Consider the following 14211-nt stretch of genomic DNA (forward strand, 5'->3'; position numbering starts at 1 on the left):
ACTTGTGCTCTCCCTCTGCTTAGCTCCGGCTAGAGTTATTGTTTCTCGATTCTTATTTTATTTTCATTTTATTACGTGATATTATTTACTGTAACATTTTATTACTGTTTATAGAGAAGTTTCTCTATTGTATCCTGTTTCTTTTACAGAGACTACATACGGGCTGATCTGCAATATGTCACTTACAGTGAGAGCAGTTATTGGGCTCAGCAACACTGTGTAGAACCAAGATACGTACTTCCGGTGTTGATTGCTTGCAGTCTCATCCACATTATCTTGATGCCATTTTGGTAACTGCTTTTAGCATCACCATTATGAAGTCTGTAGTGCCATCTAACAAACAGGCTTCCCTCAGTTTCGTGTGTGTACAGACGGAGAGGTTTTGCCAGTGGCTTGTACAGGTGGGTGAATTGACCCGCTTCCTGACCCAGTATCATCCCGATACCGACCCAGTACCATACCATACCGACCCAGTGCTATAGTCACTGAACCAGTACCGTACCATACCGACCCAGTGTTAAAGTCTCCGTACCAGTTGCCATTTGACCTAGCTCCCAGTGCCTTCTTGAAGTGCATGGAAACTATCCTGGCTCCATTGAAACTCAAAGGCAGCGTTCAATTATCTGGACGACTGGCTCATTTGTGTTCAGTCTCCAGCACAGGCAGAGGCCCACATGAAACTTGTCAACAGCCACCTTCAACACTTGTTACTTACTGTATGGTGAATCATGTGAAGAGCCAGCTCACTCCTTCTCAGACAGCCTCCTATCTAGGAGTGTGCTTGGACTCCAGGTCCATGCTGTCCACTCTGTCAGACTGCAGAATGCAGATAACAGCCACCTGTTTAGAGCTCTTTCAGCTCAGAGCACTCACAGTGTTGATGTCCCAGAGACTTTTGGGCTTGATGGCAGCAGCTTCCAAGACCCTTCCTTTGGGTCTTCTGCGCATGTGCCCACTGCAGGCCTGGTTCAACAGCAGTGTCTTGTAACTGTCTAAAGGCGCTACCTTGGTGGAAACAGCCTGCCCATCTACACCTCGGTGTAGCACTTAGCAGTGTTATCAGAAGGGAGGTCGTCACTAAGGCAGGGGTGTGCAAGGTGTGTGGAATCCCCCTTGTTTTGGAGCTGCAGGCAGTTTACCTGGCCTTGCAGAATTTTTTGCAGGTGGTTCAGGGGAGACGAGATATGTGCTTGTCCATACAGACAACACAACATCAACCACCAAGGCGGCCTCAGATCACCCAGTCTCCATCGGGTAACAAACTTGGCGGCTGACCTCCTCTCAAGGAAAGTTCTCAGTGTCTCAGAGTGGAGGCGTCACCCCGAGGTGATGAGTCTCATTTGGAGAGGTTCGGGAGAGCAGAGATAGACGCTGGAAGTAGATGCCTTGGAACAGCTGTTTCTGAGGCAGCTGCTATATGCGTTCCCACAGCTCACCTTGTCCTGCTCCTGTGTTTTTACATAGCTTATATTTATTTTTATGTTAAATGTGTTTAAGGGTCACAATTCAACATAGGTTTGTTTGCAAGACAATTGTATTGGCATTGTAACACAATTTGAATCAAGTTAGTAGATACGATTGTCCTACAATGTTTGAATATTTTATGTGAATTCGATCACTAGATTTTTGAAAGGCACTGTCGAAACAGTTGAGTATACTGAAAGCAACAGCCTCAGCTCATTTTAACTTATCAGCCAGCTGTCAATGTTTATGGCAGAAAGACAGAGAGAGGTGTTGAAACTAAAATAGTAAAACCAATGCAGACAGTGTACAACAAAAACAAATACAAAAGACTATTCTACAGTAACTACACAACAGTTCAGCCACTGACCCCACTCTGTAGCCTTAGGCAAGGGAACTGATGTCCTTTGCAGTCATTCAGTTGAGGGGGTGAGTAGTGCTATTGTAGGTGAATGTATGAAAGTAGTATTTCTTATTGACCTGCTCACCAGAAGTCGCAGATACCTATTGGCACCCTATACTTAATATAAGATCATTCAAGAAAACATATTAAATAAAACCATTTCGTGAACATTAGACACTTATTAATATGTAAAATACCAAAATACACAATTTATAGTAGACCAACAAACAACCTTTGTAAAAAAAAAAAAAAAAAAGAGGAATTTAGGTATTATGAAATAGTTGTAAATGACAAAAGTATTGGCACCTTTACATTAAAAGTGTTAAAAATTTAAATATATGAGGGCTTCCGAATGGCGCATCCAGTAAAGATGCTCCACGTGAAGTGCAGGATGTGCCCTTTAGTCTGGTTCGAGTCCTGTTCCGCTGCCAACCGTGGACGGGAGCTCCCAGGGGACAGCGCACAATTGGCCGAGTGCCACCCCAGTGGCTACAAAGCAGTATCAAGAATATAGAAAATCAAAATGCACAAACACAGCAATAATCAAGAAGGAACATAAGAAATTCCACTAAAACACTTGAAAGAAGTGGACGTCCAAGGAAAATGACGGCTGTAGCAGGTAGGATAATCATTCGAGCAGCTACAAAAAAGGAGTTAAAGAAAGATTTAGAAGCATCAGGAATAATAGTGCAAGAAAGAACTGTACAAATGCACCTGAACACAGAGGAGTTGTGTGCACATAGACCTCTTTTAAAGAAAATTCATAAAATAAACCATTTTAAATAAGCCAAGAAATATGAACAGGAATCTGAAGCATTCTTCAACAAAAAATGAGACTAAAATAGAACCTTTCCCCAAAAATGGACCATAGTATGTATGCCTTCAATGAAGAAAACATTGTACCTACAGGTAAACATGGAGGTGGTTTGATCATGATATGAGGGTGTTTTAGCAGTTCAGGGACTGGAGACAGTCATGTGATTAAAGACTGAATTAATGCAGCCATGTATTAAAACATTCTACAAAGTACAATGATGACATCTGCTTGTATCTTCCATCACGACAATGAACAAAAGCATACGGCTAAGTCAACCCTGGAGTTCTTAAAGAAATTGAAGATTAAAGTTTTGGAATCACCTTCACAATCACCAGATCTCAGTCCAATAGAAATGCTTTGGACCGATCTGAAAAAAGCTGTAGTCAAGCATTGTGTATCCAATCTGTCTGAGCTGAAGAAAATACGCAAGACAGAATAAGCCCATATTTCACCAACAAGATGTAACATAACGGTTAAGAATTATCATAAATGTATAAAAGCTGTAATAAAATACTTAAGCAGGGGTGCCAATACTTTTGTCATGAATGAAGACTTTAAATAACATATGTTTATTTGGTTTTTTGATAAAGATTATTTGTTAAATTACTATAAATTGTGTGTTTTGCTTTTTTGTTAGATTAAAAAATGGTTGAAGTTTACTACATGCATGTCCTTAATCTATTTCCTGGAATTATAGTATAATAAGCATAGCATGCCAATGCTTTTGTTTGCAACTGTATTTATTTATTTTTTTTATATTGCCACCAGAAGACTCTTCTCTTGTGAACCTCCCTGGTTAAATAGTTTTTGGTAAATACCATCTACAAAAAATATAGATTAATATGTATCTGTCTACTCTTTTGTACAGACAAAGTACATTCAAACTGCAAAGTCTATCCTGCTTCCCCATTTACTTTTGATAAGTCATTAATTGTTGGTGACATGCTTGCGATGTGCCATTTTGTTGCATCAATCTCCAGAGCTGTACCTGCAGCTCTGGGAGCAGAAGGCTTTAGAAAATGTACTTGTATCATAGTTATGAAAACTGAGTTGTGATGCTTGTAGCTGAAACATGTATTATGGCAGGGAGGATTAGAACTGGCTGGTAATAAATCTGAAAAAGTGAGCTATTCCTGTGGCTAAGGGGTTGCAGGATACCATTAAACTTATAATAGATTTGATAATGGAAATGTCCTCATCCTAATTCCATTTACTCAGAGGGTATACATGTAGAGCAAGCCAATGTTAAACTCTTTGAACAAGGAAATAGGTTTAGGTTGAGGGAGAGATAAGAAACAAATAGCCCTGTGTCCCTGTAGGGTATCCTCTCATCCAACGTTTCTTCAAAGGAAATTGCTGTTTAAATATCTAAATCACATTGATTCCAAGCAGCCTTTTATTAAACACACGTTGGAATTAAAACATATAGGGGTAGATTTAAGTAGCAGTAGCCATTGGAAGTCTTGTGTGAAAGTTACTAGACAAGCTTAATGCTATTTGTGACTTTTTAGGGCATACTTTGCAACAGCAGTTTCTGTTTGCAGTTCAAGTGTAGATGAATATGTAATTATGGGCGTTCCTACATAAATTCCCAAAAAGGGGGCAGAGATAGTGCGCATGAGGGTTGTCAAATATTATAATGAAATGTACGAAAGCTGCAGGCAATTGCAACACTTACAGTTCCATCAATTTGTTAAGAACTTTTGAAAGCATGTTTTAAGCAGTCACAATTGTTGCTGGCATTTCCCAATCTGAGTTTTCTCATGCGTTGCCAGTTGTGATCAATACATTTTTGAGATAAACAGTCAAATACCTATTTTTCCCTAAAAGCAGGATGTACTTACAAGCCTTGAGCACTAGCACTGCACCCCTGACTACTTTAAATAAAAACGGGCAGTATGCATTTGGCTTATAGGCTACTAATGATAATACAAATTAGTGGTATAATGCAAAATTCATTGCTGGTCATTTGAAATTCTCATTAATGAGAATTGACTGCCCTCCTGTAAGTATCACAACTTGTTAGTGCGGCACCATGGTTTATTTTGTGTTAACTGTCAAGGCTGCCAAGTTAATAATAATAATAATAATAATAATAATAATAATAATAATAATAATAATAATAATAATAATAATAATAATGCTAAAATCATATAGTTTCAATTTAAAATATTTATTATATTTAATTTATATTTGCTAAATGTATACAGTGCAGTAGCATGATTTATTTTATGTGACTGGTAGCCTACAGGCTAAAGTAAAAAGCAAACAGTGTGTTAGGTGTTCATTTAATTTTACTACTGTACTGTATAATGTGTAGGCATACTGTACAGATTTATATTTTTACATAATGTTATGTGTAGCCTACCCAAAACACATTGATATTATTTCAGCACAATGATTTATACATTTAAAATACACTGAGCACTATAAATGTATGTGTGTGCTATTGTATTGTACATTTTTTAAAACCTGACACCTCATGTTGGACAAACATCCAGTTTAGCAAGGGGCGACTGTATGATTATGAAGAGCTTTTTGATAGAAACACATTTTTTGTTTGTGGGGACCCTGCTATAGACTCTGATGGGATTAAACTGCCTCATATATATATGAGTACAGAACAATGCATTGTACAGGTGACGTTTACATTTAACAAAAACAGTGTTATTTTCATTCTTGCACCCTTACATACATAAACTTCATCCTTCGGGCACCCTCTGTTGCAGCAAACCACAACTCAACTTTCGCTATTTATACAATGTCGCACGACTCTCGCAATAGAGATCTTGGAACAAATATTTAAATTAGTATATTGTATTAGTATATTAAATTAGTTTTTTTTTATTATTATTCTGGAAGGAGCTTTTATGTTTTACTGGAGTAAACAGAGTTTCCAGAAAGATATATTATGTTATCAGTTAGGTTATGTTATCAGTTTTATCTTCTGGGGAACATTTAAAGTAAAAAATATTAGATTCCGAAAGTTATTCTCAAACTTCAGATACTGTGTAAGACATTGAAATGTACATAGAAATACAATTTGGCTTAGTTTTATTTACTGGAAGTCCCAACAGCAATAACATGTGTTCTTTCTGATCTGGCCAATTTGAATTTGAATTGAAGAGCAATTGGTCACACTGTTCCATTCTGCAGTGTGCTTGCATGGGTTACCAATTTGGTTAGAAATGTCTTTTTTCAACTCAGATCAGGAGTTAGATACATGCTTTACAAATGTGGAAAATAAAAAAAAAATCTAAGAGAAAAAAGCATGCCCATTTCTTACACAGTGCACTTTGGTGTATACATATGATACTGGGACCAGATAAACTAGATATTATTTTGTATCAAACATTGCTAGTTCTAAGCATTTGGTATAAACGAGGCGTCACTTTGGTAGAAACTACAATATGTGCACTCTCTGAGAACTTGTTTTTTGGCAGACAATGGCACCCTGTTCTTCTTAAAGCTGTGCCGTAACAGAGCAAAGATAAAATTGGGTCTTTCTTCAGAATGTTAAATAGCAGGACTCGTATAGCTCTAAATCAATCGCCACTCTAATAAAGCCTTTGCCGTTGGTTGGACGATACCATTTGTACTGTTTAGCTTTTAGTCTAGCAGAATGAAATGCATCTTTGCCAAACAAATTCCGATAACAAGGCAAGTCTCACTGTGCTTATTATACAGTTTATACTTACCAGATACACACTAGCTGGGACTACTAAATAATGTATGGCTGGATGGTAAGATTTACAATGTATGCTACTGCATAAAGATCGAGATCTGACAGCTTACAAATTCAGAGCCCTTTAAATGCTGTATACATGAAACCAATAAATATTTTTTTAATGTTGACAAATGTTGTGTTTTTGTTTTAGGTGTACTATAGGTGATTGAGGCAAACAATACTCAAATCTTAACAAAGCCAGAGAGAATGAAATATTGAAATTACAGTATTGTTTTACAAACAAGATACAGTAGTTTGGTGTATCCTTGATATACCTTATTTGAAGCAAAGATTGTCCAAGATATTATAAAGACAAAAGAAAACAAAAAACTTATAATCTTTTCATACATCAGCTTTTAATTTCAAGTTAATAAAAAGCATGTGCTTCTTTAACACTTTTAAGGTTGACTATGAGTGCTTGTTTTTTTTTTCTCCTGCACACAACAGTACAGTCTAGTAATAATAATAATAATAATAATAATAATAATAATAATAATAATAATAATAATAATAATAATAATAATTTGATTAATTAAAGCTGTGTCATGCTTAGTTAAACATTTACCCGAAAACTGTACTTCAGTGTTTCGGGCAATTTAAAGCTCTTTGTTGTATGCAGTGCATCAATAATCTATCAGAGAATGCAACCAAGAATTACATTTTACTCCTGTGCTTGTAAGAAGCCTGATTTTGAGAGAAATGGCACACAACTTATGCAAGTGCATGGTGACAGATCGCAGGTATCCTTTGGGAATATCAAATCAATCATGAAATTGTGAGAGGAATTCAGTTGAGCACTGAATTAGCGTCCAATGAAATGTATTCATGTGTAACATCCCACTGTCTAAATGACACCAAAATGGCTTCTAGTCCTTGAAAGACTTTACCACGATTAGCTGGAGGAATTGGCTGTTTGTGTCAATCACTCTCCAGCATCAGCTCTTTCTATGGTTCTGTAGGTGAGAGTCGCCAGCTTTCCAATGAGGGAGACAACAGTAGCAGCCGCTGCCGGGATTTTCTGTGGTGATTAAATACTTCTTGTGTCTTTTCCGTTGCTATAATCCTTGTACCAGAGAAAGAAGCTGCATGAGAATAATGGTGAATAGAGCAGTGAATCGTTCCAGCTGGCTGCATCTTAAAGGGGACTCTGTATAGAATGGGATTGGGCTCCCTTGTTCAGTCACTAGAGCAGCAGCATTTTAAGGAGTTTCTCCTAGAAATTATTACAGAAAGAGTGCTTCTTCTGTGCTCAGTTCTAGTCACATTTCTGCATGAGGTAAGTAAACATAGTCTCTTGGTGTCTCTCACTGAATGAGCCAGTGTTTGAAAATACTGATGCATATTGTAACTTTTTGTGTGCCTGTGTGTGAACAAGCTGGATTGAAGTGTTTCTTAAGCATTTCTCTAGACATCTCTGGCTTTTGTTAACTATAAAAATGAGATATGATTTCTGTTCTTGTTGTTTCCAGTGTATGTTGTAGCAAGCTTAGTTAAGTCATCTTTGGCAGTTGTCTTAACATAAATGTATGTCAACAGTCTCATTTTTGTCACACAAGCAGATAAAAATGCTTTGATGTGCTAATATTGTTTTCATTGTTTTTAGTCCACATGGATACTTGAATCTGCTGTTGTACAGGAACATATGTTTTGATAAAAAACATAATTGCAGTTGGAATTGTGCAAGAATATGGTGCACAGTGCAAAATTGTTTATGCTTCCTGTACTGTTAAATATAGTGGCAACATAAAAGCCAAACAGTTCTAATTTGCTTTGTACAATTTTAAACAGCAGTGACAATGTATTTATACTTCATGCAAATATATATATATATATATATATATATATATATATATATATATATATATATATATATATATATATATATATATATTGTGAAAAAATAAATGTTTAGAATTTATATTTCAATGCATTTATATGCAATTATATTTCAAGAAAAATGTTTAGTTATGGACTTGACTAAACTGTAGTAAACCATTGTTCTATCTAAAAAATACACAATAAAATGTTAATATTGAAAATAAAGGCATTGGAAACTCTAATATCAATCTGGGAATGTTTACTGAAGAAATGAATTTACTAAAAAACACTGCAAAATAAAGCAATACCATTTCAGCTCTCTCAGCATATGATAAATTGCCTAAGCCAGGTGGAAAACTGTGTACCATCACATGTTTGATTTATGAAGCTTTCAGTTATGTCTGGAGAGAATGACATAAAATCACCATTGCAAAAGGCCACTACATTTATTAATGCTGTTGTGAAGATTTATTGATTAAAAGCAGGTTCCACGGCACTGTAAAGACTGTCAGATTGGAGTTATTTTTTTTTTTCCTTTGCACTCACAGATTACTGTGACTCTTGTACTGGACCTTTTTGTGATTGCAGACACATTAGATCTTTTAGATGCAATTTCTGGTATTGACTGGCTCTAGACTTCAAATGACATATAAGCAATGGCTGCCCTCTAGTGCTAGAACTTGATTTAAAGTTGATCGAACCACTTACTCGCAGATAGTAGCAGCCTTGATCTAAATGACACAGCACTCTCACTGGAAATTAACACCTTTTGAGAAATGCAAGTTAGCATGATAAGAGATATGTATCTTCTCTAGTATACAATTCCGAAAGAATACATTATGTATTATGCTTTTCCCTCTGGTAAAAAAAAAAAAAAAACATTTACATAAAGGATTTTTTTTTTTAAATATTGTGTACTTGTTTATACAGTATGTGTGTTATACTTGCACATTTCCAATGGAAACAACTTAGGTAAACAGGTAAACTATTGTTTTTCTCACTTAACATCAGAGATATACAGCGTTGGAAAGTTTGTTCTCTATTGGTTCTGTAACCACACTTTGATTCCTCCCCAGGCTCGGGTGTGCAATTTTTGAGAGATCGAGTGATTCTTCACTAACAGATATCTTTATATTCTTGATGATCTGTTTAGTTATATGATTATATTGTTAAGTGCACTATTAAGCCCATCTAGCACATATTTTTTTTTTTTTAAATACAACCTAATGGATTGCTTTTTTTACATTATAGGGATCAGGTAACACGCCAAAAAACCCCACAATCAGGCTCCTGAGTGGCACATCCAGTAAAGGTGCTCTGTATGAGTGCAGGATGTACCCTATAGCCTGGATGTTGCCAGTTCAAGTCTAGGCTATTCCACAGCTGACTGTGGATGGGAGTTCCCAGGAGGTGGCACTCAGTTATCTGCTTAATATGAATTCTTAAAATCTTATACTGTTTTTTTGTTTTGTTTTGTTTCAGATAATCGCAAATATAGAAACATTACAACATTGCAGTTCATTTGGATAAGTTATTCGATGAGAATCAGCAGTGACAAGAGAACTTTCATATATTTTAATAGCTTTTTCTTGTAGTTGACTGCCTTAAGACATTGGGATTTGCTGAGCAGAGATTCTAATGTCATATTGCCAAAAGGACATTCTTATATGTAATGCAATGGTTACACAAATCCATTTTGAATACTGGAAACTCCATGCATTTCTCTTAACATGGTATATTAAGAAAAGAGCATAAGGAAAATAAGTTATATAGAAAAAAGAAGGCACCACTGTTAAAATGAATTTAGCCATAAAACTTCGCAGAAATTTGCGAAGGCTGGTTATCCTGCTTGCCACCTTCTGCATGGTGAGCATTCTCATATCTGCCTACTACTTGTACAATGGCTACAATCAGGAGACTGAACTCTCAGAGGGCACCCCAGAAATGGAATGTGGAGACCACAAACTTCTTCCTTACCGATTAATGGAAATGAAAATTGCAAAGCCCATAGACATCTCCAGGACTGACCCAGTCATCCTGGTTTTTGTGGAAAGTCAATACTCACAACTCGGGCAGGACATCATAGCAATCCTGGAGTCCAGTCAGTTTCAGTATCATTCTGAAATTGCTCCAGCCAAAGGTGATGTCCCACCTCTCACAAATAAAGGAAGAGGGAGGTATGCACTTATCATCTACGAAAATATGTTGAAATACGTGAATATGGATTTGTGGAATAGGGACCTCCTAGATAAATACTGTGTGGAGTACAGTGTTGGAATCATTGGTTTTCACAAAGCAAATGAGAACAGTTTACCAAGTGTTAAGTTGAAGGGCTTCCCTTTGTACCTTCATACCAATATAGGCCTAAAGGATTGTTGTGTTAATCCTCATTCTCCTTTGCTCTACATCACCAAAGCTTCAGAAGCTGACAGAGGACCATTACCTGGAGAGGACTGGACAGTGTTTCAGTCCAACCATTCCACATATGAACCAGTGTTGCTAGCCAAGTCGAGAACTTCAGAAAATATTCCACCAGCCATCTCTGGACATGCTCTGCACACAACTGTAATACAGGACCTGGGCCTTCATGATGGCATTCATCGCGTCCTATTTGGCCACAACCTTAATTACTGGCTTCACAAGCTCATATTTGTGGATGCCATCTCTTTCCTTTCAGTGAAGAAACTATCCTTGTCTTTGGAAAGATATGTTCTTGTGGACATTGATGATATCTTTGTGGGGAAGGAAGGAACTAGGATGAATGTCAATGATGTAAAGGTAAGAAGCCTTCTATATTGACCATTTGCATGCACTGTTTAAGCCAAGGTGCCTAAATTGCTTGAGTAAAGGCTTGGAGTGTTTTCATTCATGCATTCCCACGTTCAGGCAGCGTGTCAGTATAGCTGAGCAGGGGTTATTCTTTACCATTGTTCTGTTACTGCATGACTTAATGAATTATTTTATGCTTGGACTTGCTTTGTGTCAGCAGCATAAAGCCATCAAGTTAAGACAAAGTGATTCACTGCTCCTCAATCAAAAATGTTACAAAGTTTTTGTTCTTTTGAGGTTATTATGTTTTATACATCTGGTAAATATCTCATATCTCTAAGCATTATACTAGCAAATAATGCTAATGATGAGATTGTTTGAGCAAAGCAACATACTATGTTCATAGATACTTAGAGAGTAAGTAGCGGGGTGCCGAAAAATGTAGCGTTATACATCCCCATGTGTTGCTACAACTGTTTAAATTATGTACCTGTAATTTTTATTTTCATTGTTAACATCCTGACTATGTTTTACACTTTTAACTTTAAAATCTGTTTCAAAACTATTTTCAAAATGTCCACTCTTGTGCACTGGGGTTTGAGATATGTCCTCTAAATTACTGCAGGAGGAGCGATTAAAACATAACAAGTGCTCTGGCTTTTCTGTTCCGTACCACATCATGGATCGTTATTGCCTTGTTACCTTTTTGACAATAATTCTTACACTATCAGTGAACTAGAGTGGACATTGTGAAAATAGGTTTGAAACAGACTTTAAAGTTATAGGTATAAAAATTTGTCAGGATGTTAACAATGAAAATAACAATTACAGGTATGTTATTTAAACAGATGTAGTAACACATTGGGGATGTGTAACACTATATATTTTCACAACCCTTCTACTGACTCTTAACTGCTCAATGCAAATCTTCAAACAAATTTGATGGTTAACATATGAAATGAAAAAAAAAAACATAATTGTTTTGAAATAGAAACTTCATTTAGCTTATTTCCAGTTTAATGTATTATTCCCACATAACAGTATTGTATATATATATATATATATATATTATATATATATAAATATATATATATATATATATATAATATATATATACATACAGATATCTGTACTCGATTAATTATATTCTTTATGTGGGCATTTACTTTCACAGTAACACATAAAATAAATACAGTTTATAGGAAGCATTATTATGTAATAACAATAATGATCATCTATCTTTATATATCAAATGTCTATATATAAAAAGTCTTTTTAATCCTGAATAGTGAGGCACATAAAAAGTTAATCCTTTAATTAAATTGACCTGAGGTAGAATGATTTCATAAAGATTTCATAAATACAAGCTAAGCCATTTCAAAGCTATCCTTTAAAAATGAAAGCACCGACAGAGGATTTTAACAGTTCTGACATTAAAAGGCCAGTACTATCTTCTACTAATGCCTAGTAACAACTGCAATGGCAAGGCTGCTGAAAAAAATAGCACCATTGATTTAAGCTGGTTTTACTTTATTCAGACCATGAGTTTTGAAAGGTAGAGAACTGTAAAAAAAAAAAAAAAAAAAAAAAAAAAAAAAAAATATATTGCGTCTTTTCAAGTGATTCAAATACTAAAGACTTACTAAGTTTTGAAGACTTATAGTGTTCTGCCCTGTTCTCTGGAATGAAAATAAACAAAGAAACAAACCAATAAAAACATGCAGATGTGTATACATTGCACATTTGTCATGTCGCTGTTAATACAAGAGCTAATGTATAAAAGCTCAGTTAAACTGCCTCCTTTCATGTAATGCAGACCAATCACCCAGGTGCACATCAAGTTTACACCAAATGGTGGCTGGCTTGTCACCGTCAAACTTATAGTGGCATCACAAAGGCAAATTGTATTAGACACAGGGAATTCTGAGGTTGGCGTTTTATTCTGTTCATTGTAATAACAACAGCCTTCTGTTTAAAGGGTTTTGGAGCACCTAGTATACCACTTGCATTTTATGGTGCATCCTTGTTAGTAAATTAACATCATATTGTTAGATTTTTATCCAACAATAAATTATTACTCATCAAGTAAGATTCGGTGTCCTGTAAGCCAACTTTTGAACTGTGCATTTTGAAATAAGCTTGTCAGGTTCAGATTGCTTCACTGTGGTGTAATATATTGTTTACAAGGATGCACTGACCCCGTTTATGAGGTTCCAGGCAATTAAAGATGTTTTTTTTTTTTTTTTTTTTAATTAGCCTGGGCAGGAAAAAATGCATTCAGTGACAGTACAAAAACATGTATTTATAATACAATTACAAATTGTCAAAGACTTTTCTTATGAATGGTTAACCGTTCATAAAGTAATTCCAGCAAAGTTCTCTTTCATGCATTCCCAGTTGTTAGGTAGGTCTCACATAAATATTGTAACTAAGAGGGATTTTCACTTTTAAAATAGGATATATTGTGCTACCCTAGGTTTAATTAAGCTCTCAGTATATATGCATTACTTTCAGGAAGTCTGGTATACTTAGCTCATTATACCTCAGTGATGTCTTCAGGGTCAAATCACGATACTTGAGGTCAAAATGTCTCAGTGATAGTGTCTGCACAGGGGAAGCAAATAGCTGGGGAGATACAAGTCTCACAACCCTTCAACAACGTATTTACTGCCATATACCAATCAGCTGCTTCCCCCGAAGTTTTTGCAGCCAGTTGCAAAAACCAACCTCAGAGTTTATTTTTTTTAACTTAAGAGCAAAATACCTAAATACCCCCACAATTTAGATAATTAAAATAAAGTTGTTTGTTTGTTTGTTTGTTTGTTTGTTTGTTTGTTTTTTTTTTTCCGAACCAAGATTATGAAAATCAGACATCATTGCTAGGAAGGTATTTAGATACATTAAATCAATTGACTGCATTGAACTTCTTTGGCTTTCCCCATTCCCCCATGTTCTTGGTTCTAATGTGCAGTATAAGAACACTGTACTGATATTCTTTCTGTTCAATGCTATCAGCACTATGCCCATAAGTCATCTTATATATAAATAAATGTCCGCTTTTAAAGCCCCAGAAAATGTACACATTAGTATCAATTTTCATTCCCTTTATGAAACTTGAATTGCCCTTCAACATGTATCCTCGATGGAGCCCAGGGCATCTTCTTGTCTGAACACATCCCAGATTGTCCGTGAGGCATTGCCATAATGCAGCCAGAG

General features: G+C 35.9%; 1 protein-coding gene across 1 annotated transcript in view; it reads left to right on the forward strand.

Moving 5' to 3' along the window:
• The first annotated feature begins 9719 nt into the window (after positions 1-9719).
• Positions 9720-14211, forward strand: part of LOC121295414 (bifunctional heparan sulfate N-deacetylase/N-sulfotransferase 4-like) — an 87423-nt gene continuing 82931 nt past the window's right edge. Inside the window, exon 1 of the mRNA XM_041219997.1 lies at positions 9720-11004. Coding sequence (XP_041075931.1) covers positions 10024-11004 — 981 coding nt within the window. The 5' untranslated portion in view covers positions 9720-10023. The remainder of the gene's footprint in view (positions 11005-14211) is intronic.

This window comes from Polyodon spathula, chromosome 2 (genome assembly GCF_017654505.1).
Source record: "Polyodon spathula isolate WHYD16114869_AA chromosome 2, ASM1765450v1, whole genome shotgun sequence".
NCBI lineage: Eukaryota > Metazoa > Chordata > Actinopteri > Acipenseriformes > Polyodontidae > Polyodon > Polyodon spathula.